Genomic DNA, 27153 nt, shown 5'->3' on the forward strand with positions numbered 1-27153 from the left:
CAGTTTGGGCTAATTTGCCATTTTAAGTGAAACGGAAGGGCAGGCCGATAAAACTGTTTGCCTCAGTTGCTAAAAACATTTATGCTGATGTTCTTAGCAGTTACAATTATCCCGATGGAGCTGGTCATTAAGACTTGCTTTAACAAAATTAGTTCAATGGAGAGATCTATCAAATTGCTGGCTACCCGTTTATCATGGGTAGTTCCTGCAGGTGATAAAGTATTGTTTGGGTGGCATTGAAATAGTGACTTTGGGTCTTAACGAGAGTCTATGCTTCTGGGAAAGCATCCAACTTGCTTTCAGAGATTTTGATCTATCTTTGTAGAAATGCAGAAAAGTGTACTGACAGGCCTCAAAAACATAATCCAAGACCCCTTTCTAGATCCTAGATTTGATTTCCCTGTGGCACTCTTACCTGTGCTGCAACCCCACTCCTTCCCTTGCCCTAAGCCTGTCCCACCAAACTTTTGTCCATGAAATACAGACTCATTTTCACATGCACCATTAATTAGGTAGAAAAAAACAGCCATATAGAACAAAAGCAGCTCCCCATGTATGAGTTCCTCTAAAATTACCCACCTTCTTAGTTACCTGTCAGTGGCTTCCTGTGCAAGTGGCCAGTCATGAGATTTATTCAAGATGCTCTATAAAATTCTGATTGAGTCACAGAGTGTCTTTCGATGGGTTCAGTTCTGGGAAACCATAGGGCTCAGAAGTGCCCAGGACTAAGGCAAGACCCATAGCATAGGAAGGGAAGGGGACAAGTCATGGGGTTGTGCCTAAATCCCAACATTTGCAGCAGTTCCTGGGGGAGCATTACAGCCTCTTCCCTGGATTATAAAATTGTGAGACTGTGGTTTTGTGTTATTGCCAATCTTCCCTGTCAGGCAAGCTTGGTCTTCCCTCGGTCTCCACCTGGCTGCAACCCTAGCTGAGGAATAAATTGCTGCCTATCAACAGTTCATTTTCCTTCTCATGATCCAGACTTGTCACACTCTTAGTTCGGGTGGCTGTATTTGTAAGAGGGGAAGAAGAAACAGGTATTTTACATCCATAATTTCAGGATGTGAAAGGGACAATTTTTTATGTTGTTTTTGGATGATTAATATATTTAGTAATAGCACTTAATCAGCTTTTATTTATGAAAAAGGATGAAGTGTGTGTGTGTGTACACATGTGCATATCTTCTACATGAATCAGGCCAATTAATCAGTAACTATACTATGGCTGGAAGTGAAATTTCTAGAACATTTGAAAGCAGAGAGAAAAATTAAAACATTAAATGACTATTCGGTCTCTGTCATCTAATTTTGCAGTTTGAGCCCTCATTTACATCGTTACCAGAGTAACTCTTCTGACACACTTTTGGTCTTATTACTGCCCTCCTGGTAGTGGCTTCGGCAGGACGCCGAGTGGCATAATGGGGTCAGACACACAGGGATTTGGGTCCTGACTCAGCCACGTGCTCTCTGGGCGATCTTATTCCCTCCGGCCCTACGTTCCCCGTTTCTCCAGTGGGGATAATGGCTCTCACATCGGGTGCCCTGTATAAAGAGCCTGCAGTAGTGCTTGGCATGGGGTGAGCATTCTGGTAACTGAACGCTGCTGTGGTTCCGATTCCCTAATACAGAGTTCTTGCGCGCTGCGGGCACTGCCGTGGTGGCCATGACATGCCCCCTGCCTGGTGCGTGGCTGGATTTTGTAACACGTCTTTTCTCTCTAGCTAGCCTGATTTTGCTCCACCCACTGCCTGTCTTGGAAGGGGCTCGAAAAGCCTGCGAAACGAACACGAGGCAGTTGGGCTATTTTTAAGTACCTCTGGCCGAAAATGTCATGGGAAGGGAGGTTGACTCAACAATCGTTTTTGGGGGGCTACAGTAGAGGAGAAAGGGATATGACCACAGAAGCAGAGATTTGAGTGAGGCTGGGAGCCAGGAGTCTGGAATGTCAGCAGCCTCTAAAAGTGGAAGATGCTAGAGTGGTGTTCTCTGCTGGAACCTCCAGAAGAACCAAGCCCAGCAGACACCTTGATTTTAGTCCCTTTAGACTCATTTTGGACTTCTGGTCTCCAGAACTATAAGAGGATAAATTTGTGTTGCTTTAAGCTACAAAAAAAAAAAAAAAGAAAGAAAGAAAATATGGTTTGGGGATTGGCTTTCCAGTTCTCCTACTAGCACAGAAAATTCAGAAGCGATGAGTCTCAGGACATTCTCCCAAATGACAATGCTGTTTTCATGAACTGCCACCTTGGTATATAGTTCTTGCTGACACCAAGTGTCTATGAATTAAAAATTGTGGGTCTCTCCATCCCTTGCTGCCCACACAGAAAAGAACAATCAAATTTATGTGGTTTGCCCTGAAATCAAATATGAACTATGCAGGCTTTAAAGACTAGGCTTTGGCATAATGCAAATCAACATAAAATACGTCATGAATCTACCCGTTTGTGATGAGTGCTGCCGAGGAAAGCAGGCTACATCAATACCATTTAGAATCACTGAAGGCTGGCGTGTTATAAGGAAAATGGCAAACGGAGCAAGGTCCCTCAGGGTCCATAAGTACTGATTCTGTTTCGTTTGATGGCTCCTAAATGACTCAGGGTTCTTCACAGAAGCGCGTAGGGAAAGTGCTGTGAACCCAGCAGTCTAGAGCGAGTCTAAGAGGGAAGTGATGTTTACGGGCCGAGGAGATCGCTCTCTGCAGTTCAAAAAAATATGTGGGTGTTCATGTGGGAGGGTAAGGATGGGAGCTAGTGTAAACTGCTGGCTTTGTTCCACTCCTAAACCATTTCCTTTGGATTTAAGTATCTAAACAATTGTTTCCTTCCCGATTGTGTTGGCTCTCTTTCTGTCCTCCCTGTGCCTACCCTTTCCGTTGCCATATCTGAAACCTCATGGGTGAAAATGCTCTTAGTAATAAATTGTACTGTTTAGAGACAGTCTTTCCCTTATCTGTACTCATCTCACCTATTCTTGGAGGCTCTTCACCTGAAAATATCAAAGAGGGAAGAAGATTCTAGAAAAGGAAGAGCTGTGGTTGGCTAAATCACCATGGTTTGTCTTAGGAAATAAGTTATTATCATCTTACGAGCTTGGGGCAGCCTTAGTGCTTACAAGTAAAATGTAACATCTATGGTTGAGCCGTCCTGCTGAACATTTGGTTCAGCATTTCATCAAGAAGTGCCAAATGAAACTGCCTTCTCAGCCTTGAGTGTTGTCACGTTTCTCGAGCGACATAAAACCATTAGGATCCATGGAATGGCATATTTGGGGCCAACCATGGTGTGGCCAACCAGTGTTTCTGCTCTGAGGAGGGTGCTTCACTCTGCCTGCAACTTTTCTACACTCTTCAAAAATTAGCCACAAAATCCTCCAAAAGTCATTGCTACTTTCAGACCTGCTTCCACATAGATTAATTAGTTTCAGTCATTACTCACAAGGTTAGTGCCTAATTTGGGAAGAAGTACTTGTTTTGTTTTCCCCAACCTGTCGTTTCTGAGCTTCAAAAAGCCTACATTCCAAAAATGACGGGGCCGTGCACTCCTTTTCTAGATGCTCAGTGATGATGTGGAGAGAACCCTGGAATAAACTGTCTGGAGGCTGCATCTCCAAGCAGGTGTCACTCACTCCCTGCTCCCCATGAGAAAAGCCGAACCTCACAGCTGGAGCACCTGGTGTTTGTTGAGTGACTAGAGTGGTTCCTCTGCTTTATTTTAAACATCTATTCCACTGCCCAAGTCAATTTTTTAGTGATTGACATAAAATTCACGTAGCATAAAATTAACCATTTTAGAGTCCATTGGAAAGTGAGTAATTGTGGCATTTAGTACCTTCACAGTGGCATGCAACACCTCTATCTCGTTCCAAGACATTTTTTATTATCTGTAAAAAACGCACAGATGATAAGCACTCAATTCCCTATTCCTCCCTCCCCCTAGCACCTGGCAACCACAGTCTACTTTCTATCTGTATGGATTTGCCTGTCCTGGATGTTTTATATTGATGGAATCATATGATACATGGCTTTTGGTGTGTGGCTTTTTCACTCGTATAATATTTCGAGGTTCATCTATGTGGTAGCAGGTATTGGTACATCATTCCTTTTTGTGGTTCCACACTATTCCTTTGTATGGATGTAACACATTGTGTTCATCTGTTTATCAGTTGATGGACATTTGAGTTGTTTCCATCTCTTGGCTCTTGTGAACAATGCTGCTGTGAATACTGACATACTACCATTTGTTTGAGTACCGGCTTTCAGTGCTTTTGAGCCACGTTTGCTTATTTCCTGATTATCGCTCAAATCTGTGTACTTCTCTCCTTATAGTCATGCCACCCTCATCTCTTACTGCACTCAAACTGGAATGTTCGCAGCCACTCTGGCTCTTCTCCAACCCGCGCTCTACAAGGAAGCCCTACGGCCTTTTCAAAATGCGATCTATTGTTCATTGATTTTAGGATTGCTCGTAGGATAAGGAACAAAGTCCTTTCAGGGCCCGCAGGGCCCGCATGGCCAGGTCTCTGTCCATCCCTTTAAGCTCATCTCACTATTCTGCCCCTCACCATCTGTGTTGCAGCCACACTGACCTTTCTGTCCTACAAATCCTCCGTGCTCTGTCCCACCACAGGCCCTTTGCACATGCTGTCCCTGCTGCCTGGATTGCTCTCTTCTCCTCTTTGCCTGATTAACTCCTTCTCATCCTTGAGTTCTGAGCTAAGCATCACCTCTTCTGGGAAGCCTTCCTTGACTAGGTCACTCTCCCCTCACCCCCGGGAGTGGAGAGTGACGGATGCCCCCGGGCTCCTTTTTAGAGCAATCCCAGTTGCAGTTGTACGTTTGCATGATTATTTGATTAATAACTGTGCCCACAGAGACAAAAGAAGGCAGAGCATCAGTTCTGGAGCCAGACTGCCTGTTTCAAGGCTGGCTCTGCCCCTTGCTGGCTGTGTGATCTTGGGCAGGTTAAGTGACCTCTGTGTGCCTCTGTTTTCTCCCCTTTCACATAAGGATCATCATAATACCCACCTTAGAGGGCAATTGTGAGAATGAAATGGACTCGTATGTGTTAAGTACCTGGCATTAGAGTGATTTCAATAAAGGTACCATGACTATAATAAAAAAAAGAAATACTTGTGCCCACATCTCCACCCCCCTGCTCCTCACCCCCAGAGCCTAGCCTAGAATACCCACATGGTTGGTGCTTGTTGAGTTTTTATTGAGAGATTGGATGAATCCATTCTCCTTCTCACAAGAGAAGAATATTAACAACTACAGTTTCCCATCTCTCTATGCGTATCTGCAGGGTTGTATTTTAGGGTTCTACCTCCCAGCATTCAATGTGTTGGCTCTTAGCTCCAACCCCGACTCCTGCCCACTTCCTGAGCTGGTGTGTTTGGGGAATTGTGCCATCAGGTGTGGGAAACTGAAGGCAGGGATCCTCTCTCTGAGGCCCTGTCCTGGGGGAGTGGCCCCAGTCTGTATAACAGCCACAAGACCACACCGGAGACTTGCTGTGTACTAAGCCCCGTGCCGTCTGCTTTAGAAATATCAACTAGTGAGGCATGAGAGATTTTTATCCCATTACAGGTGAGGAAACTGAGGCATGCAACAGGTCAGTCATTTGCTCAAAGTCAAAACTCTTGGTAAATGGCAGACCCACAGTTTGGATGTTTGGATCAGGCAGCCTTTGTTTAGAGTCTATGTGCTTAACCACACCCTTCAGTAACGAACAGGACCCCACTTGGGCATTCAGGATATGGGAAGGTCTCCAGCACAGAGGAGAAATCCGGGTAAAAGGATGGGTGAAACTGCCCTGAGGCTGGGCTCCAGAGCAGAAAGTGGACATTCCCGCCGCGGCCTCGCTTGGCGGTCCCCGGCCATTTGCACACACCTGAGGGTCCTCACAAATACAGAACAAATTCTCTAGAAAGACATTTTATTAGAAACAAAGCTAGAGGGAAAAAAATAAAAGTGAAAATTGTTTATCTGGAGGTGAAAGAAATTAAACTGTTTATGAAGACTCTCATCTCCCAGGCCAGAGATTTTAAAAAAAAAAAGAAAGTCGCTTCCTTTCTGTTCTTATGTTTCAGGGGCTCAGTGAGTCTCTTTGATCATTCACTTTCTAGGCCCCTGTGTGGCCATTTGTTTATCACAGGTACATATATTTAAAAAACAAAAACCTCCTGATTTACTTTCAGAAACAAAGACATTATCATTTAAAACTCTAAGTTATTTAGGATTTTTTTTTAAACCTGTGGATGAAATCATTTCGAGCAGGTGAGGGTAGAATGCTGAAGTCTTATTGCTATGTTGTTAGGAGATTTTTAGGATGTTTATAGTGAAATGAAATGACCCTCAAAAAGGCAAAAATTCCTTCCAACCAATGAAAATCCGCTATCAGGGGAAGGTGTGCTGTATCCCCACGACAGCATGGTTGGTGGCTGTGAAGTGAGCTAGAAGAATTTGTAATAATGTGGCACAATTACAAGTGGGAAAAGCAGAACACAAAAGTGTTTGTGTCCATATGAGTAGACAGATATACATATATGAATAAAATCCATAGGAAACAGCCTATAAGGAAATCCACCAAAAATGTTAGCAGAGTTATTCTACTTAACTGTTTCTGTTTCTCTGCTTTACAAATTAACCTATAATGAGCTTGGGTTTATATCAGGACACAAGCCTCAATTTAAAGAGGAGGGGGGAAAAAAAGCACAAAATTACAATCACAGTCTTAACTCCCACCTAACATTAAGAGTCCTGGCACCCAAAGACTTTTGGAGAAGACGAGAACCTTTGGAAATGTCCCTAAAGGGCAGAAATAAGGGATGACCAGGACAGTGACGACGTTGGTGGCCATGTAGGGGCGCAGAATAGTAATGCAAGGGTTCTTTGCACCAACCTCCCTGTCCTGACCTAACTTTCCTCTCCACGAAATCTTCAACTCCCCCTATTCTCCATTCTATAATTGCCCTTGCAAAAAAAAAAAAGTTTCATTGCCCCTGAGAGGCTTTTCCCCCTTTGCTTATTTTTAACCCCCTTGTTCAGGAAACGTGACGAGGGACTGGGAAACGTGGAGGAGAGGCTAACAGAACCAGCAACAACCATTCTGTTGACAGGAGTGCATGTCATTACCCTCGACTCTGCGAAAGCAGCTAATGATTAGCTGGTGTGGAGGCTGAGGAAATACCTCCTTGTTTGCTTTGTATCTTCCTCAGCCTGATAAGAATGTTTAAACAAGGATGGCACGTCATCCAGAATTTTTTTTCAGGTCCCTGTGGAAAGAGCGTGCTTGTGGAGCTGACCCAGAAGTGGCTCGTGGGTCAAGTGATGAAGGGGCTGCAAGCTCATTACTTCTCTCAAGGGTCCTCAGCTTTCAGGGTGGGGCTGCCCTCCGAATCTCCAGACCCTTGGCTACGTGGCCCGACCAGGAGGAAGGCTATGGTCCGATGTGTTGACCTCCCTAGGAAAGCAGTGTCCCGAGGACCCATGCAACCTGCACAGTGATGGTGACACTGGCTTTGGCAGTGTGGTGGTTGTACAGCTTGTAGCTCCAGAGAACTCAAAATGTGTGATGCAGGTGGAGCAGTGACCGTCACATGAGTACGGTGGTTTACCTCGTGTTTTCTGAGCCTGCTCTCCCAAGTTCACTTGGGCATTAGAGTTAGCCAGACTTGGGCTTTCATCCTGCCTGGCCCATGGCTGGCAGTGAGTGATCTTGCCATGTTACCTTTCTGAGCCTTGGTTTCTCATCTGTCAGATGGAAGTGTTATTACCTGCCTCACAGGGTTCTCTAGGATTAACTGTGATAATCTATGGAAAGAGCCTGCCGGATGATTGGCACTTAATAGATTTTGGTTCCCTTCCCTCCACATTCCTCCACCCTCTGACTATTTTTTAGAGGATTCAGAAGCTACCCTGGTTTTAGATTGTTGGCCACTCATGTTTTCTTACTATTACTGGATTTACCCAAACTTTACCTATTAAAAGTAAGCTCTTATTCCAGGCAGTTTTGCAAGGGGTCTTCAGGTGGGGCTGAGGGGACGTTAAGGAAAGAGGACAGTTTTTATGAAGAGTGACTCCACTCTGCATTTGGGGAAAAATCTTTGGAAAGTTAACCCAATGTCCTGTCAACACAATCAGCTTCTTTGTGGAGTTCACACAGTGATTGTCACAGAGAAAGAGGGAGAATGGAGTTGTAATGGTTATGCGGATCTTGTATTTCCTCTCCCATTTTTACACTTCTCTCGCTCCTGACTTTGAGGTTCCATATGGCCCAGCCGAGAGGTGGGATGGATTTGGTTCTGCCATTGGACCAGGAGGTGCTAAAGAATGATACTATTACCCTCTTTGGCCTGTGCTAGAGAAACAAGTCTAGCCCATGGTAGTTCTTATAACATATCCTGGGAGGGAGAAGCCATAAGGTTGGATCCCCAAGAAACATCCCTTTGATTTATTCATTCAACACATATCTGTTGCGTGCCTGCCGTGTGCCATGCTGTGGCACGTGATCCCACAGGTTTGTCTGCAAAGAGCCAGAGTCAGATGCTTTCAAGGTGTGGGGTGGGCGAGCTAAAATGGTGTGTATATATATATATTAGTAATAAAAACTGTCTTTCCAGACCATAGGTATGAACACTATGAAGGCTGAGTTCTAAATCAGCAGTTGTCTAGCCTTGTCTGAGCTTCTCAAACTGAGGTGCACACCTCGGCCCTGATATCAGAGGTTTTGGTTCAGTCAGGGAGGAGGGCCGCAAATCTGTGGTTTTAAAAACAAGAACCAGTGTAATTCTTTTTTTCTGTTTTTTTCTTGAGTATTTTATTTTAAAAAATTTTTATTTTTCAATTACAGTCGACATACAATATTATGTTAGTTTCAGGTGTACAGCACAGTGATTAGACATTTATATACATTATGAAGTGATCACCCTGATAAATCCAGTACCATCTGCCACCATACATAGTTATTGCAATACTACTGATGATATTCCCCACACTGTACCCTATATCCCCGTAACTTTTGTGACTACCAGTTTGTACATCTTAATCCCCCGCCCCCTTCACCCATCCCCTCAACCCTTCCCCCCCAACCTGGCACCCATCAAAATACTCTATTTATGAGCTTCTTTCTGTTTTGTTTAGAACCAGTGTAATTTAATGGAGGCAGGTGGTGGGTTAGCCCCTGGCATTTTAGAAGCACCAGTAGCGTGGGGGGAGGGGGGGGCTTAGTAGTATTCCAGTGGTGCAGATCACAGTTACCCCAGAGACTGTTTTCCAAACACGCACACACACACACACACACACACACACACACACCCCTCCCTTCCCCTTTCCATTTCTACCCTGTCTGCCCTGGTGAACCACTTTTACTTACATGAGAGTATTATTTCTTCTTTCTGGTATTTGTGCAAAGCACAAAATTAGAGAACCAACTGTTCTAAATAAAACAATTGAAGGCAGAGTTCAGATTTGAGGGCTCTCAGAGGATGCTTTGCTTGCCTGGGAAATTTTTAGGAGGAAGGATGTGCGGATCCGGTACTGGGGGCTGGCCCCACCCCTTGGAGCCAGCCCTGCTGCACCTGTTCCACCTGTGGGCCCAGGAGGTAGGGGCGGCAGACAAACCTCACTTCACACCCTCCTGCTAACACTGCAGCTGTGTAGTCTTGAATGTTACCTCAAACCTGGCTTTAACCTTTCTGTGCTGCACTTTACTCAGGAGTAACTGGTAGGATGTCTGTCTCGCGGGGGCTTTTGGGGACTCTGGGGCTGATGTATACAGAGCAGGAAGGCTCTGAAGCAGGCTTCTCAAAGCTTGTCAATCACCCTGGGATCCCGGGAAAATGCAGATCCCAGGGCAGCAGGTCCGAGGTGGGCCTGAGAGTGTGCATTTCTCACAGACTCCCAGGCAAAGTCATGCTGTGGGTCATGAACCCACTCTGAGAAGCAAGGCTCTAAAAGGTGCTCCCCTCATTCGGTTTGCTGTGAGCTGTTAGTGCAAACAGGCAACTACGTTAACACACTGGCCATTCTTTTTTTCAGTCCTAGAGATCGAAGGAAATACCTACCCCATAGCTAACACTGATCATGAAAATTGGGGCATAGAATGCTTTCAGCCATCAACACTTTTTCCCTTAAATTATTCGTTGTCTCCAAGAATAAGACATAAGGAAGAAGAAGGCAGAGGGGGATGATCTACTGTTTGGCTGAGGGAGGGTCTCAAGAGCAAGGCTTCTGATGCACAAAAGACAGATGGCCCTTGGGGTTTAGGAACTTATGGTTCCTTAGGTCTCCTGGAGTTTACGTGAGGGAAAGGCTTTTAAATATAAAACATAAAAAGGAGAGTGTTCTGCCTTCATCCAGTAACACCAATTTTAAATCTGTGTCAGAGTCACCTGGAGGGGCTGTTAGACTCTAGATTTCCAGGCCCCACCCTGGAGATTCTAATTCAGTAGGTCCAGGTGGGGCCTGAGACTTTGCATGTTTAACAAGTTTCCAGATGATTCTGATGATCACACTTTGACTAGCACGACTTGAGTTCCAAAAACCATCTGTGAGTGGTGAACCTCGAAAACAGTGCCATCCTGTCACCTCTTCACACTGCCGGCCCTGCCGATTGAGGTGGCATTGCCTGGAATGGGACTATTTCTGTTGGGCTGGAATTTAGGGCGTGCATGGGAGATTCACTTGTCTTCAGGTATCTGAAGGTCCTGGGAGGGTGAGGCTAGAAGAGATTTCTGACTGCCTCTAGGTACTGTGTTTCCCCGAAAATAAGACGTAGCCAGAAATCAGCTCTAATGTGTCTTTTGGAGCAAAAATTAATATAAGACCCGATATTATAGTAAAATAAGACCGGGTGTTTTTATGTTATGTTATGTTATGTTATGTTATGTTATGTTATGTTATGTTATGTTATGTTATGTTTTATACCCAGTCTTACAGTAAAATAAGACCGGGTGTTATATTAATTTTTGCTCCAAAAGACGCAGTAGAGCTGATTGTCTGGCTAAGACTTATTTTCGGGAAACACGGTAGCTCCTCCCAGCACAGCAGGTGGGCCCCAGAACCTGGGGGCTTTTTAAAACCAGAGCCTCCCAGGGTGCATGCTGGGAGATTCGGGTGAGCAGCCAGGTTCGGGACCCCCTGCGTGGAGAACAGTGAAGCACCAGATGGGCAGTGGAGAGCTGCTTTTCTTTTTAGTGATTCTTGGATTCAGCTCTGATAATCACTCAGCAAGCAAATGAGTCCCCAGCAGGAAATTGGACCCTTTGTGAAGTGCATTTCCTCGCTGGATCCCTAAAGTTACAGTTGATAAATTCTGGCTGCATTTTCCAAAGTGCTTCATTTCCCATCCGAGGATGGCTACCGGCCAGGACCAGCTGGCCAAGGGAATTTATCCGAGGTGACGCCCCATCAGGAACAACGTGGTCCAAGCCACCCGGCACCTGGCAGTATGGATGGCCCAATCCAGAGAGAACACTCCCAACTCAAAGTCAGGTTAAAATTGAGGCAATTATTTCCATATTTAGCTCCAAGGAGCAGTTCCCCCCTTTTGTTTGTTCTATGTGGATTTGAAGACTGTGGTCTCCCCTTCCTGGTTCACCAGCCGATGGTTGGATGGCATCACTGGGCACTGTCCTCTGTGCCAGGTGGGTTTTATAAAGGTGACTCAGGTACACTCCCTGCCCTATGGTGTCCGCTGTTGAGGAAAGGCAGACACTGAAACAGCTAACTGTAAAATCAGCAGAACTCCTAGCACGGTGCCTAAAGGAGGCCTCCCAGCTCTCTGTCCCCCTTGCCCCATGTCATTTTCTCCACAGTGCTTGTCGCTGTAGAAATGATTGGCTGAGTACCTTGCCTCCGCTTGTGGTGTAAGCAACATGGGAACAAAGACCAGACAGTTAGACGCTGGCATCTCTCAGCTCTTGGGTGTGAGCCACCAAGGAACCTGGGCAGGAGCGCGCTCTCCGCAGCTGAGCGTCCCTGGAGAGGGCTGCCGGCGATGCTGTCTGCCCACAGTCCTGCTCTGAGCTGGGGTAGATGCTTGGGGAGGGTCTGCGCAGCTGCAATGGCCCTCAAACCTCAGGAGGCATCGGAATCACCTAGAGATCTTATGGAAACACAGATTGCTGGGCCTTTCCAGGAGGTTTGGGGTGGGTCCAGAGAAGTCCTGCCAAGTTCCCAGGTGGTGCTGGTGTGGCTGGGCCCTGGACCACACTTAGAGAACCACAGGGGTGGTGCATCAGTGTGGCCATCACAGCTTACCAGGTGGATCGAATGACAGAGAGGCAGGGAGACTTCTTAGAATTCCTGCTGGAAGACGGGGCTCTGAGACAGATAAGAGTGGGACGGGAGACACATGTGACAGCAGAATCATTGGGCTGCGTCAGGTGAGAAATGGGATGTGGGAGGAGAGGGAAAAGACAGAGCAGCTGGGAGGATGGAAATGCCAGGAACTGAGATGGGCACAGGGTCAGACAGGGGAATGGCATGTTCCTGTGGGACCTGCTGGGCTTGTGGTTCTATGGAGACCTTCAGATGGAAAGGTTAGGTCCAGTGGTTGAAATACAATTCAACACTTAGGAGAGAAATCTGAGTTGCAGGTCCACCTTTGGGGGCCTTTGGGAGGTTGTGGTGAGATTAGTGAAGGGCAGCTCATTGAAGAGATAGCGGTGCTGCACTCAGAAGGAAGCCAGAAGGTGAGTGGAGTGTCCGAGGTGCACAAAGCAAAGAGACAGACGAGAGGGTGTCATCAGGAAGGGGTGGTACCAGATGTTGGAACCTCTCCGAAACTGAGCCCAAATCTGACAAATTCTGGGAACCCTTCAAAAGAACCAACCCCGGGAGGTAGGGTTGTGTTTGGGGCATGAGTTAGAGGAACTGGTCTACATACTTTGAAATCGGTCGTTTTTCGACTCCCTGTTTTACTTTTCCTGGGCAATTTTGCTTTGCCTTGGTGATAGAATTGCTTTGCGATTTCCACGCCCGGTTGGTGGAACACATGTGACCAAAAAGAAGTACACCTTGCAAACACCTGGGGTGTGGTAGCCCCAGTAGTAGCGCTTTCCTCTCAGAAGAAAATCCAGGTGAACAATATGGTAGTTCAGGGTGAAGCGGGGGTCAGTTTTTGCACCCCTCAGCAAAGCCCCAGGCAGACAAGACCACCATTAGTCACCTTGTTTCCTCTGCGTTCAGATACTGATCTAGACCCTCCTTGGACCTTGAATTCACCGGTTTTTACAAGGATGAAAAGGATTCTGACAGCTCATTTTGAACAATTTGTGCTAGAATGCAACAAAGAGAATTGCCTGCTATGAACTAGGAGTCCTCCGACGAGATTTATGGGTTTTGTAGCTGGACAGTTTGGTTTTTAATTTGTGGTGCTTGGGTGTAGTCCCCTGGGTCTTCGCAGACCCTGGCTTTTGAGAACACGGGGTAAAGCCCCAGCAGTCTCTGAATAAGGCCGATGAGTCAGGACCACGCATTGCCTGGCTCCTCAGGCCCCCGCCAGCTTTAGGAGGGAACACATACCTACTCCTGCTGTCTTTACAGTTCTGCACGGAGCTAAACCAGCCGATCCTGCCCAACATCCGCAAGTGGAAGGGGCCCCGGGGATGCTGGAAGGCTGTCGTTGCTGACACACCCTCGACTCAGCTCCAGAAGGTACCCTCCTCTGCAAAGCTTGCCTTTTCTTTCCACTTGTTTTAAAAATTAATTTCAGATGTACAAAACAATGTAATAGACATTTACACACCTCACAAAGTGATAACCCCTCCCCCAATCTACTACCCCTCTGACATCGTCTATAGCTGTTACCGTTCCCTTGACTCTATTCCTGTGCTGTCCTCCGCATCCCAGGACCACATATAAATATATATTCTTTCCACTTGATTGAAGCTTCCTTTTTCCTAATCACAGACATTTAAATTTTTCCTTTGCTAATATCCCTGATGCAAGTCTTGTCTTTCTGCCCATTTTTGCCATTCATTTAAAAATGCCGCCTGGTTCTCAGTTCGTGGTTAGATCGGGAATGGACTGCTGCCAAGGTGGAAATGGGAGTTTGGGTGTTGGGAGCACAGGAGAAATCCAGTCTGGAGCCAAGTAGCAAATGGGGTGTTTCTGCCCTTGGTCCTCATAACCTCTTCCCACCTCTGCCAAGTTCGTGGAGAGCCAGCCCGTCGTTGATTGATGGCTGAAAAGTTCAAGTTCACTTGAGTCATGCATGAGGCGTTTGCTCTCGGTGGTAACTGTGCACGTGGAGTGTTCGGTGGCAATTGCAGCAGATTTTAATTTTGGATTTTCTTTCATTAGTATCACTCATGTGGCTGTATGTATACATTTTCACTCTTATATGTCATACAAGACCAGTTTTTGCTCATTTAAAATAGACTTTTGTTAGTCAATCATGAGTTGGAAACTGTGTCATCACATAATTTTCCTATAAATGCAAATGTTACATTTTTGTCTCCAATTTGGTATACCGAATATGCTTACAAACACACATGAATTGCACTTATATGAGTGATATTGAGATTTGAGGCTCTTAAATTATAAATGTATACTGGATTAAAAGTATCCAGTCATTTATCGACAGTAAGCCCTCTTTTTGGCTACTAAAAAATATGATACACATCTTATTTCTCTGGGTTTTATTTTTTGGCGGCTGGAAATGAAAACTGGTAAAGTTTTTACCACTCTAGCCCTTGGCTGCCCCTTCTTAGTCCACATAGAAATCATAACACCACCTTGCTTTTTTTGTAAATAGCACTTTACATGTATGCAGGTTCACGAGGCCCTTACAATACTCTTTATTCATTCCATGCAACAAATCATTAGAAAGGTCATTACATGCCAGGCCCTGGGTTATATGCCTGGGTTATATGGTGAGGAAAGCAGACCTAGTGAGCCAGCCCTTCTTAGTTTTACTTTAAGTAAGCCCAGGGGTGGGGGTCCTCAAACTGAGCCTAGTAGACCCCCTCCCTCCAGGAACTTAGCTTGTTGGAGGGACAAGACAGGAAACCCTACTCCCTATTGGGGTGTCAAAGCCATTGAACAATAATAGCTTGTAGTTGCGGGGAGGCCCGAGTTCAAACCACTTCAACCTCTCAGCCTCAATTCCTTCATCTGTAAAATGGGAGCAGTAACCCCTTCCTTAACGCACAGGGTGGCTGGAGGATTCAGAAAGATAATGTGCCTGGAATGCTTCATCCACAAAGCACAAGCCGGGCCCTGGCGGAGACGTTGGGCTGGCTCACACCTGGCTCAGGCTGCATGCACCTGGGTCCAGGCCTAGCCAGCTGCTGCCAGGGACGCTTATGGGCCCAGTGTGGACACATCTCCTGGTTTCTCAAAACATGCAAATATCTAGATTTTCTTGTGAGATTTCCTGAATTTTAAATATGGGCAGATAACCCCAAAATGTTTAAACATGGTCTAACAGCCTGTATCTGCAAATCATACAAGTTCAGCCTGCAGCTGAGACAAACATGAGAAAGTGGTCACAGCAGCTGTTGTCTGTCCAGTGCCTGAAAAGACATCCAGGCGCTTTCCATCTGTCCCTCCAAAAGTCACCTAGCCCATGCGAGGTGGGGCTCAGGCCCGAACCCCGTTAGCAACCTGTGGCCTGACCACTCCCGCACCTCACATTGAGGTGTAGCTGCTCTTGTGGAGGGGGGGGCCCGCCTGAGTGGGCGGGGGGCTGGGAAAGGCCCCCAGGAGGGCAGTAAGAAGGAAGGCTCTGTACTGCTGGGAACACACGTGAGCAGGGGTAGGGGCAGCGTTTGCAGGACGGTGCCTGCTGGGTGGGCGGCTCGGGCCATGGGCGGGGGGAACCGCACAAGGTTCTTAAGCAGAAGGTGACCTGAGTGGCACTTTAGGGAGGTCACTCTGACACCACCCTTGGGAAACAGTAAGTGGGGGATAACCCTCCAAAGCTTACAGGGCAAATCCTACTTCCCTCACTGGACGCCTGGGGAAACAGGTTCAGAAAAACGGTCCAGCTCACACGCGCTCCCATGGCGGAGTGACACAGGCGGCACGGAGACCCAGGTCTTCCGGTTCTTAAACTAGCACTCGCTCCCGTGGGTGCGCAAGCCGATCTTGTGACGTGTACACGTGCGCAGCAGGCAGAACCCTGTTCCCCGGCTCCTTCTTCCTTCCTCTACAACACGTGCCCATCCAGTCCGGTGCTGAGCCCAGCCGGACGTGGGGCTGGGACCCCAACTGAAGTTGGGGACTCGGTGGAGGCCACTCAGGTTGTGCAAAGCCACTTCCTCTTTTTTCACAAGGAGCAAGTGAGCATCGCTGGCCCCTCGGGTGACGCTGCTGATCCCACAGGTTTAGGATGGGGTGGGGGTGAGGGGCTCTCCTCTTTCCACAAGGCCCCAGACATGGCAGGGGTTCAGCACCAGGCCCAGGGACCATGCCGACTCCACCCTCTTTGTCTGCCCCACTCACTGTCGCTCTCAGCTCCGGCTCTGGGGCTTCAGACCCCAGGATGGGGCCCTGTGCACCTGTGAGGTGACCAGTCCCACCACTGGGACTGTTAGCCCTGACCTCCATGCATCCAGCAAATATTTAGCGAGAATTTACTAGGTGCCAGGCACCATTTGTTGTAAGTGGCAGCTAATCAGGAAGCAAACCCACCCTTTGGAGTCGTACAGTTGATTGTCAGCGTTGTCATTTAGCAGCTGTGGGATTTTAGGAAAGTTACTTAACCTCTCTGAGCAGCTGAGTCTTCATCTGGTAGCGGGGAGTACCAGTGGCTACCTCATGGCATGTGATGATTGAAAAGATACCTGTGGGAACAGTCTAGGCTTCCCCTCACCCCCTGCCCACAGAAAGAGAAGCGCACAGGCATCTGTGGCTGTTTGGAAAGCTCGTGGAATGGAGGAAATGGGAGGTGTGGGAAATGGGGGCGGGCAACAAGGAAGCACCGCTGGCTTTCTGGTGAGCCTTCCCTTCAGACACAGCCCTGTGCCTGTCACCTCGTGACTCAGTACAGAGCCTGCTTCTTCTGCTGTCTCCTCCTGGCCTCTCCTGTCTCTGCCCCCAACCCCAAAAATGACCCCTCTCCAAACTAACGACCCCTCTTCTCCCACAGGGGGCCTGGTTCGTGGGATTTCTGTGGGACGCCTCGGCGGGGGTGGAGCTGAGAGACGCTGCCGCTGCCTCGCAGGAGAGCTGGCCTGGCAACGGGCTGGGGAAGCCCACAGCTCCAAGCCCCTACCTCGCTCGCTTCAAGGTACCCACTCCATTATCACGGGGAAGGTCCACTTCTGAAAAGGAAAACAAAGTCCCCTTTGATGCTGTGAGCCAGAGAAGCCTGTTTGCCTTGATTTTATTCACTCCTGGGGTTCCCTTGGCTGGTGAACTTGTCCAGGGCAGGAATGAGAGGGATGGGGCGGGGGGGAGGGGGGGGGGGCTCAGACTCCATCTCTCCATCTGGGCAGGAAGGAGATCAGGTGGCTGGCTCCCAGACCTGACACACATCAAAGTCACTTGGGGGAGATGTCCTTAAAATCAGGGGTTCCTGGCCCTACCCCAGACTTTCTGGGACAGGGCCCAGGACTGTCCGTTTTTCAAAAGTCCCTTGAGAGCTTTTTCAGCCCTCCTGGCACTGGTTAATGGGGTCCAGCGCTTGGAAAGCACTGGCGAGAGGGCAGCAGGACTGGGATCATTTGGGTTTGGAGGGGTGTCAGGAGGAGCCTCTGGGCTGTGGGACCAGCCCCATAACTGACATCTCCAGAAGAGCCCTCACCCACGTGTGAGTCTGTGTGTCACCAGAGTCATGAGCACTGAGCTGAGCTCTCTCCCCGATTCCTGGATGCCCCTGGGAAGAGTTAATGAACAGCAGCCAGTCAGATGCTGGGCTGCAGGACAGAGGAAAGGTCAGCAGCCAGAACAGATCACCAAGTCGGCAATCAGTTGACCTTACTGCATAGCACTTACCTGTGGAAGCACAGGGTGGGGCAAGAGTGGTCTCTTGCAACAGAGCCAAGTGAGCCACCCACTGGGCATTTAGGACGTCCCCACTCTGTGTGCTCCTGAGCAGTTCTGGAGCCTGAGAGATGCTCAAACCCCAGCCCATGTGTGGGGGGATGTGTTGCCTCTGGTTGGGATCTCACCCCAGTTTCTGCCCCTTTCACACCTGTAGTTGTGGAGTTGCTGGGATTCCATGAGCACACACATACCTGGGGGTGTCTGGCGGTTGCACTTGTGATACTGATATGTAAACCAGCCAGGTATCATCTTTACAACCTAACGACACTTGGGTCTCTTTTTTATGTAAAGTGGTTACTGGCTTTGCAGGCTGTTTTTAATGGCCAATGAGAAAATGCTCACCTGTCACGAATGATTGACCCAAATCCTCTAAATAAAGCAGTCCCCCAGGCAGGCGCTCAGCCTCTTCATGTCACACTCGTGGGCAGGCAGATACAGCACAGAGATATGGCTTCCCTCTCCAGGCGGGGTTTCCCTGTGGTCAGAGCCCCAGCTGCAGCTCTCCCAGCTGGGTGGTGGTGGTGGCAAACTGGGGTCACATCTGTAAGACAAACTGGGCAGCTGCTACTTCCCAGGGGCTCCCCCTGCATCACCCGTCTTCCAGCAGTGTTTGTTGTTTGTTGCCATGACAAACTGAAGGCAGGATTGCCAAACCCCAGCAGCTGAGCAATGCTGCTGTGCTCAGGACACCAACTCTGTCTTCACCTTGCGTGCCTGCACCCACGGCCCTGCATGGGGACGCAGGACTGGGGCAGAGCCTCTGCTGCCAGCGTGGCCAGCTCTGGTTCACAACATGTTTGAAATCTTGCAAAAGTGAATATTGGGCAGTGTCTCCAGAGAGAAAAGAGCTCAGACGGGGTGGGTGGGATGGTGGAGATGGGGGGAGCAGGAAGTAGTTCCCAGCACAGGGTCCTGGCAGGGGGATGCAGGCTGGTCCTGCAGGTAAGAGCCCCAGGTGTTTTTTAACAGCCATCTGCCAGACCTCATTCTCCTCCTTTACAGTTGCTCAGGAGGAGAAAAAAACCCTGACATTTCCAGATGTGGTGCCCAGTGTTCCGGCCATAAGGAGGAGCGGGGGTGCCGTGTAAGGGGGTGGACTGATAAAACAAACGAGGTCTCAGTCCCGCAAGTGCCTGGACAAACTTATGGTGACTGTCATGCACTGTGTTCTGGGTGGGAGCCAGCCTTATGTTTACTGTCGGCACCATTGTGTGTGGGGCTATTCGTGAGTGGGTGCTGACGGATACAGGAAATGGCCTCTAAGTCCATCCCTGACACTTTGTTTCCTCTCGTCCAGGTGGGAAGTAATGACCTGACCCTTGTGAACCTCCACCTGGCAACCCTGACCCTCCCTGGGGGTGAGAATCCAAGCAAGAATCACAGTGACAGCCACCGCTTAGCCAGCTTCGCACAGACCTTGCAGGAAACGCTGAAAGGTAGGCAACTGTCTTTCTCCGTGACTGGGCCAACAGCCCCCACTCCTGCAGGGCAGGCAGGTGGTGTGGCCTCTTCCCAGGGTCTCCCCACCCCTTCGGCTGGCGTGCTGTCAGCAGCAATGCACCGTGAAGGCACAGGAGACGCTCAAACCTCCCGCATCTTCTGCAGCCTGGCCACCCGTGTGCATGGTGACATTTTTCTCTGTGGGCCTGGCGTGCACGTTCCGCAGTATGGCTCTGTGCCTCTTCTTTGACAGAATTGATTAGGGGGAAAAATAATTGATGACACCCTCCCCTGTGACAACTCATCCTGTGTTCAACTGCCTCACGTGTGCCACTGTGGTGGTGCCACCTGCAGATTTGCGGTTGCTATTCTTGTGAGACAGCTGGTGACAAGGGGCGTAGGAAAGTCCTGATGAGCAGTACACTGAGATTTTCTCCCTGGTGGGTGGGGTACGGATCGTGCTGAAGAGCCCGGAAGCTCTCGGGGAAGCTGGGTTATCACCTCAGCTCCTTTGGCAGTTGTAGGACCTCAGCAAGCACCACACCCCTCCAAGCTCCGTCTGATGGGGAACTGACGGTACTAACCTTACAGGGAGCCTGGGGGCTCGGTAACTGTGGAAGGATCAAGCACATAGTAGGTGCTCAGCGGACATGAGTTGACTTCAAAACTATCAGAGGTATTAAGAGAACATTAAAAGAGCAGAACTTCAGAAGGAAGGTGGGCTCTCTGTTTCCCATGCTCTGCCCCCAACAACACAAAAGTGTTTTTTTGTGTGGTTTACCAGAAGGAAAAGTTAACACAGCTGTAAAGAAGGGTGTTTTCAATTTGGTGTGGTTTTTTGGAGTGCTGACCTTCTCTGGGTGAGGCTTTGCAGCCTGGAATTCTCTGCCATATTCTCTAGCTTTCTAAGCCTTTTCCTTGTTAAATTGGCCCCTCACAATGGGTGATTCATGAAGATTCGGCTTCAAAAATAGTTTTGTCAAACTATAGTCTTACATTTAAAGATTTTTCCATTGTAGTAAAATATACATAATATAGAATTTAGTTATCTTAACCTACAGCTCAGTGGCATTAAGCACATTCACAATGTTTGACCACCATCACCACCATCCATCTCCAGAACTTTTTCATCTTCCCAAACTGAAACTCTGTATCCCTTCAACACTAACTCCCCTTCTTCCCACTACACCCCCGCCCCCCCGGAGTCCCCAGCAACCAACGTTCCACTTCCTATCTGTATGAATTTGCCTACTCTGTGTAACTCATATAAGTGGAATCGTGGACTATTTGTCCTTTTGTGTCTGGCTTATTTCATTTAGCCTAATGTCTTCCAATTTCCTCTGTGTTGTAGCAGAACTTCCAGAACTTCCTCTTTTTAAGGCCAAGCACTATTCCATTGTGTACACACACACACACACACACACACACACACCACATTTTGCTTATTTATCCATCGGTCAATGGATACTTGGGTTGTTTCCATCTTTTCACTGTTCGGAATATTGATCTGCCACTTACATTTTGCACCAGGCTGTGCTACAACCAGTGTTCTACTTAAACGATGAGTCTTTGAGCTAAAAAAGGAACAGCTACGTGGGAAATCGTTCACCTGCAGTTAGTCTCTAACCTATTAAAAACGAGGACTTGATAGCTTTTCAAATCTGTGGCCATTTCTATTGTTCTCAACCTCAAGCTTTCCTTTCCTTTCCGTGGAAGCAGAGAGGGAAGATGCCAGTTGTATCTCCTCTGATAACCTTAGGCACTCACTGTTGTTTTCTGATATCCAGGGAGTGGTCAGGGTTTCGTCAGAAAAGCTGGGCAGGTTAGTGTTCCAAGTCACCAAGGGACTGTTGACGCACAGCCTGGCTTGGCCTTGATATGTCCAGGGATGGACAGGGCCTCACGTCGCCTGCTTGTAACTGGTACTTCATTGTTGACTATTGACACAACAGACACAAGGATTCAGGAAGTGCTCCGGCCCAAGGTGCAACCGGGTAAATCAATCGGCATAGGCAGTTCAGCTGAAACAAAGACTAAACCCTTATTCTCCAGGCTCCTATCAGAGCAAATAGAACCGATTTCATGAGCAAACTTGGGGCCTTTCTGCCTTGATCTGGAATGTGCGTCCAGGATGACGTCAGTTGTATTGCACTAGTCGTCTGATGGAATTTTCTCCTCTGAGACCCCGCGGGGCTTGCTCTGCGGGAGTGATACAGGCCACAGAGTCTCTAACTACCGCTTGGCATCTGCGTAGGACCATCCCTCAGTGGGGACCGGCTTCTGTTAACGTCACTGACATTTTATAAATCTAGCAACTCGAGGAAATTGGCCCCAATCATTCTCTTTTCACTTCTGGGAACCAAGGGAACAACTAAGCATCCCAACCCAAGGGGAAACTTTCTGGGAGAATTTAGGCCTCTGCACATCTGAGATTCTCAGTGATAAGAACTGTCTCGATGGCATCACCATTGCCGACTTAACCGAAGGATGAGTTGTAAGAATCCTGTTAAAAAGAGACCTATTTATTTTCATAAATAAAAAATAAGAAAGAGTCGTTAATTTTCATTCCTGAAGTTACACAGATTTATTGACCCTGGACAACCAGCCTCTATCTCTCCTGGTTTCAGAATTGTCCTTTTCAGCCTGAACTTCTTCAGGTCTATGTTCCAGTGAAAGTCTCTCATTCTAGTGAACCTTCTGCCTCCGTCTTTTATAACCTTCAGTTTTCCTTGGTCATCGATAAATGTAGCATCTTTCTCTTCTTTTCTTTCAGAAGTAAATTGCACCTTAGTTCTGAGGTTTCCATTCGCCTGTTTAGTCCGCATGTGTTTATCGAGCAGGTGCTGTACCAGCCAGTGTGCCAGGCACTTGGGATTTTCCAGTGAACAGCCGCCCGTGTCCTCGTGACTCTAACATTCTAGCTCTATGTTAACAGCCCTGCACTTGAGGGTTGGCTCGGTGACTTTGGGCGAGCCCGTCAACCTCTTGGAGCCTCAGCAGAGAGGGTCTGGCCGACAGAAAGGGTTCAAGGGATGGTCATTAACACTGGCCAGGTATGAGATGTAGTCAGTATTATTCTCAAGTCAGCTTTCCTGTTGGAAGTTGGCAGTGATTTCTCAAGACAGCTTAGGCTCACGCTGCTCTGGGTGCCAAGGTTGTCCGGATCGAGTCTGTGGGGTACATCTCTGTTGGTACACAATGGAGCTGCAGGAAAGGCTTCCATCCCATCACGTCCCCTAGAGGAGCGTAATCTGCAGTGCACGCGTGCCCTCTGCTGGTGGCTTGTGTCATTTCACTTTAGATTTCTTCCCTTCTTGAGAAACGCTGCTCTCGATAGCATGGCTCCCTGAAGGGAACCTTGAGACAAAATAGTGATAGCTGAGCAGTTGATGGAAATCCCTCAGAGCTTAGCTGGGGTCCATGTCTTTTCAGAATGTCTGCTCACTTGGGAAATTCTTCATTACTATCTCACTTGCTAGTGTAAATCAAACCATGGGAGAAACGTTGAAAATATTGTAAGGAGAAAAGCTCTCTACTTTGGCCCTGTATTAGTCCGCTAAGGCTGCCATAACAAAATACCACAGACTGGGTGGCTTATGCCACAGAAAGTTATTTTCTCACAGTTCTGGAGGCTGGAATTCCAAGATCAAGGTGTCAGCAGGGTTGGTTTCTTCTGAGACCTTTCTCCTTGGCTCGTAGATGGCCATCTTCTCCCTGGGTCTTCACGTGGTCTTCCCTCTGTGCTCAATAAATGTTTGTTGAGCTTCCATTAACTCTAAACAAGACCCTTAGGCCTTTTTCTGCTGTGATATTTGGAACACGTAAGCTACAATAGCTCTCGGTATCACACTGCCCCCCATTTCCAAGTCTGTTACCTACTTTTAAAGGTTTTTTGCAGAAGGAATTTGGAAAAACTGGGAGAATGAGAACCACACCACAGTCCTAACGCTGGGCAGATGCATCAGAGAATTGCGACCCACGTGCACGGGCTGCGTTCAGCGTTGGGTGCATGCACTTCCCTCCACCTCGTCCATTCCCGATTGTCTTTCTTCCACTTCCAGGAGAGAAAGACGTGGTTGTTTTAGGGGATTTCGGCCAGGGGCCAGACAGCAGTGACTATGATATCTTGAGGAAAGAAAAATTCCACAGCCTGATCTCTGCACACACCTTCACAAACATCAGCACCAAGAACCCTCAAGGCTCCAAGTCTCTGGACAACATCTGGGTCAGTAAAAGCCTGAAGAAGGTTTTCACAGGTAAGGCAGGCGCCACTGGTTCTTTCTCCTGAAACCTGTCAGAACTGACAGTTCCGGATTGCTGGGGTTGAACAGGAGTCAGGAGTTATCTTACTTCCTCTGTGGGCATTTATGGGGTTATCCTTTAGGTGACTATATAATTATCATCCAAACTGAGCCATTTTTAAGAAGGAAGGTGGGTGTGAGGAATAATTAAAAGGCACTCACTGGTCTACAACAAGGGTACACTGAGTGTGTCCCCGGCAGAGTTGGTTATAGGCTAGCAGAGACCCTCTTCAGAAATGAGCTGATAACTTACGCTAATTTATGGACCCTCGGTCAATCAGGCAAAACATTCCACGAGCTCTGTCACCTTCAGGTGCTGTGTTGTGGCCTGGGGTTTACCGACACTCAGTGGCCTGAGGAGCCGCAATTAGGGGTGAGCAGACATGTCACATATTGTCACAATAGGATGGGAGAAGTATTTAGACAGGAACCCGCAAGGACTAGGGTATGGTGGGTAATCTCAGCACTGAAAAGCAGGCCCGGCCCCCAAACCAGTAACCTTCTGAGATTACTGTTTTGGGTCAGAAAACAGTTAGAAATATGGATATATGGGAGAGACAGTAGGGTCTTTTGCTGGAAAACAAGAACCCTGGTTCTCAGTCCTGCTTGGAAGCTTTATAAACACCAGCAGCTGCCCGTTATACTTCTGAAGACATTTACACATTTAAAAAGTACCAGTTCTGGGGTCCATTGTGTGACTGACATGCAGCCACGGCTGAGGTCCTTAGGACGAGAATTTCTAGTCCTGGACCCTGGTTTCCTGTTGGACTGTGGTGTGGGAGCACCCGGAGGATGAGAGAAGTGACAATCGTGAAACTAGGTGAGACGCCGTTTGCAGAAGTGCCCTGATTGCCAGGCGGGCCGGCGGGAGGCAGTTTCACACCAAGACAGCCGGGCAGGCCGGGCAGGCCACAGCTCAAACCAGAACCAGGCCTGGGTCCACATACACTGACCGCGACCTCCCTCCTCATTGGGGCCGCAGCAGTGCTTTCTAAGCTCTGTACTGGCTTTTGTAACTATTTCTGTTACTGTTTTCCACATGTGCCTCCTGCTTCCTATACTAGTTCTAAATTTTTATTTTTTAGATGCCTTTCCTTGCTCATAAACCTCTGTAACGTTCCCTTTTTTACCCTTTTTATAGAACTGATTCCTGCCCCCTCACCACCACCCTTATTGTCTTTGCTTTGTAAAATAGGACCTTCGCTTTAAACATCTTTGTGAGACATGTGTCCCTGTGTCACTTACTCTTGCTGGTCTGATGAGAAGGGGTGTGTGGGGAGGCAGCAGCCAGCCATGCTGACGGGTGTGTGAATGCGCAGGTGGCCTGGACTCGTAGTTTCAGTGCCGAAATGGTAAACCCTCATGGTCCAGAGGATCAGATTGCCCGAGATGTGCGGTGTGCACGGCCAGCCAGACAACTGAGGGGTATTGTCGGGGAACCCAGCCCTGCCCACCTGCAATGCTGGTCTCCACCTGCCAGCCTGTGACTCTGCCCCCCACACCCCCATCCTGATTTCTGGGTCTCTTTTTCCCTCTCCCTTCAGGTCACTGCGCTGTTGTGAGAGAAGGCCTCACGAACCCTTGGATTCCGGATAACTGGTCCTGGGGCGGGGTGGCTTCTGAACACTGCCCTGTGCTAGCCGAGTTTTACACCGAAAAGGACTGGAACAAGAAGGAAGGGCCTCGGAATGGCAACGGGGTCACCTTGGAGCGAAGCGAAGCCAACATGAAGCACGAGCGATGATGACACCACGTCGGGTTCTCTACCCTCTGACCCCATGGGCACAAGTGGATGTCAGCCCTTCCTGGCCAGGACACCGCATTGTCATTCTGACCGCGTCGGCACCTGGGCTCTGGCCTGCCTGCTTGCCTTGTGGACGTTTCTGGACCTCTCACAGGGCAGGGAGGCTCCAGGCGGTCTAATCAGAAGCCCAGCGGAGAACGGAAGTGTCTTCTAGTCTCTGCTGACCACCTCAGCTGACTCGGGCTGGCCGTCCTGCTGCCTGGACTGCAGCGCGGTGAACAGTCGTGGAGGCTGCCGGGAGGGAGCCTGCGAGTGTCTGGGGCTGCCAGGGTCTGAGCAAGGCCACACGCTCTCGTCTGTGACCTTCTGGCTGCACATGACATAAAGCTTCTAAGTGTGATTGAGCAGTCTTCTCAAATATTTTGAGTGGTGATTTTTAGTTTTGTTTTGAAAAAATAAAACCGACATGAACCTGCCTGGCTGCAGTGAGAGCCTGGGGGTGGGTCCCCAGCTGCGGGTGTCTTGTGCCCACTTGTGGTGCCTCTGTGGGGTCCTGATGTCCAGAGGGGTCCTGAATGCAAAGCACCCCCTCCGGGGAGTCTGCTCCTTTACATCCCCTGCCTTTCAGAGGTGCCTCGCACACCCTATCCAGCCCCTGAGACTCTATCAAATATTCGAATCTAAGTCTCCCTGCCATCCCAGCCTTCATCCTCTGACACCTGTGCTGGACCGTTTTCACGTGGGCGCTCCATCGTGCCCCAGGCACTCAGCGTAAGCTCCCTCGTGCTGGACAAGAATTCTCTCAGACCGTCCTTTCCTGTCCCGCCCCACCTCTCTGTCAGTCAGCTTCCGAGCCCAGAGCCTCCCTCATCTGTTGGCTCTGGATCCACAGGCAAAGCCATCCGCCCCTGCGTCTTCCATTGCCTGTTAAGAAAACCGCGGGTCCCCTTAATAAAACTGAGCTCTGAGCCCCAGGCTGGTGATGCCTGGAGATGCTGCCCTAGGGTGAGAGCGCCAGACCCTCCCGGCCCAGCTCACTGCCTAGACTCCCTCCCTGCCGCTCCCCCCACCGCACAGCTGAGCCCAGGCTGGGGCAGGGAAGGCAGCCTGCACCAAAGGCTTAAGGAGGGGAAAGAAACCACCCAGGGACTCATAAAAGCTGACTTGTGTGGCTATAAGGTAGAGCTTCCTCATAGTCAGCTTGTGGGGCAGATGGGGACCGCCCTGCCAGGCCCCACCTGGTAGAAACCAGCAGCCCTGCCTCTTGGGAAGACCCTTAGGTAGGTCTGGACACATACAAGGAAGTCCAGAGCCAGGAGAGAAGTGACAGCATGAGCTCTCTTGCCTGGCCGAGGATACCCTCTGGGCTCCACCTCCTGCCTGACACCTGCTCCTTTTCCCAGTGGATAGGCCTCTGGGACGTCTGCCTTTCCCAGGAAGAGCCCCACCCCGCCCACAGGTGTGCATGCTTAGCCTAAGCGGTCTTCAAGGACCTGTGTGTGCGGCCTGAAGGCAGGCACAGGGGAGAGGAGCTGGGGAAGGAAGGGACGCGGAAGGGAACAGGCACTGCCTGCCTGTGAGTGTCACACGCCTAGGGATGTACACAGCTAACCTTAGGACATTCTTCGAGGGTTCCAGGCTGATGCCATCACCCCCACTTTACAATTAAGT

General features: G+C 48.9%; 1 protein-coding gene across 2 annotated transcripts in view; it reads left to right on the plus strand.

Annotated features, from left to right (window-relative positions):
- EEPD1 (endonuclease/exonuclease/phosphatase family domain containing 1) overlaps nucleotides 1–25958 on the plus strand; it is a 95508-nt gene extending 69550 nt beyond the window's left edge. The window contains exons 4-8 of one of the 2 annotated variants that reach the window (XM_019726319.2): nucleotides 13549–13659; nucleotides 17099–17239; nucleotides 19295–19433; nucleotides 23499–23693; nucleotides 25283–25958. In XM_019726319.2, the coding sequence (XP_019581878.2) occupies nucleotides 13549–13659; nucleotides 17099–17239; nucleotides 19295–19433; nucleotides 23499–23693; nucleotides 25283–25482 (786 nt within the window). In that variant the 3' untranslated portion in view covers nucleotides 25483–25958. The remainder of the gene's footprint in view (nucleotides 1–13548; nucleotides 13660–17098; nucleotides 17240–19294; nucleotides 19434–23498; nucleotides 23694–25282) is intronic. The other variant, XM_074340999.1, reaches the window with a different exon arrangement.
- Nucleotides 25959–27153: the final 1195 nt, after the last annotated feature.

The sequence above is a fragment of the Rhinolophus sinicus genome, linkage group LG09 (genome assembly GCF_036562045.2).
Source record: "Rhinolophus sinicus isolate RSC01 linkage group LG09, ASM3656204v1, whole genome shotgun sequence".
NCBI classification, from domain to species: domain Eukaryota; kingdom Metazoa; phylum Chordata; class Mammalia; order Chiroptera; family Rhinolophidae; genus Rhinolophus; species Rhinolophus sinicus.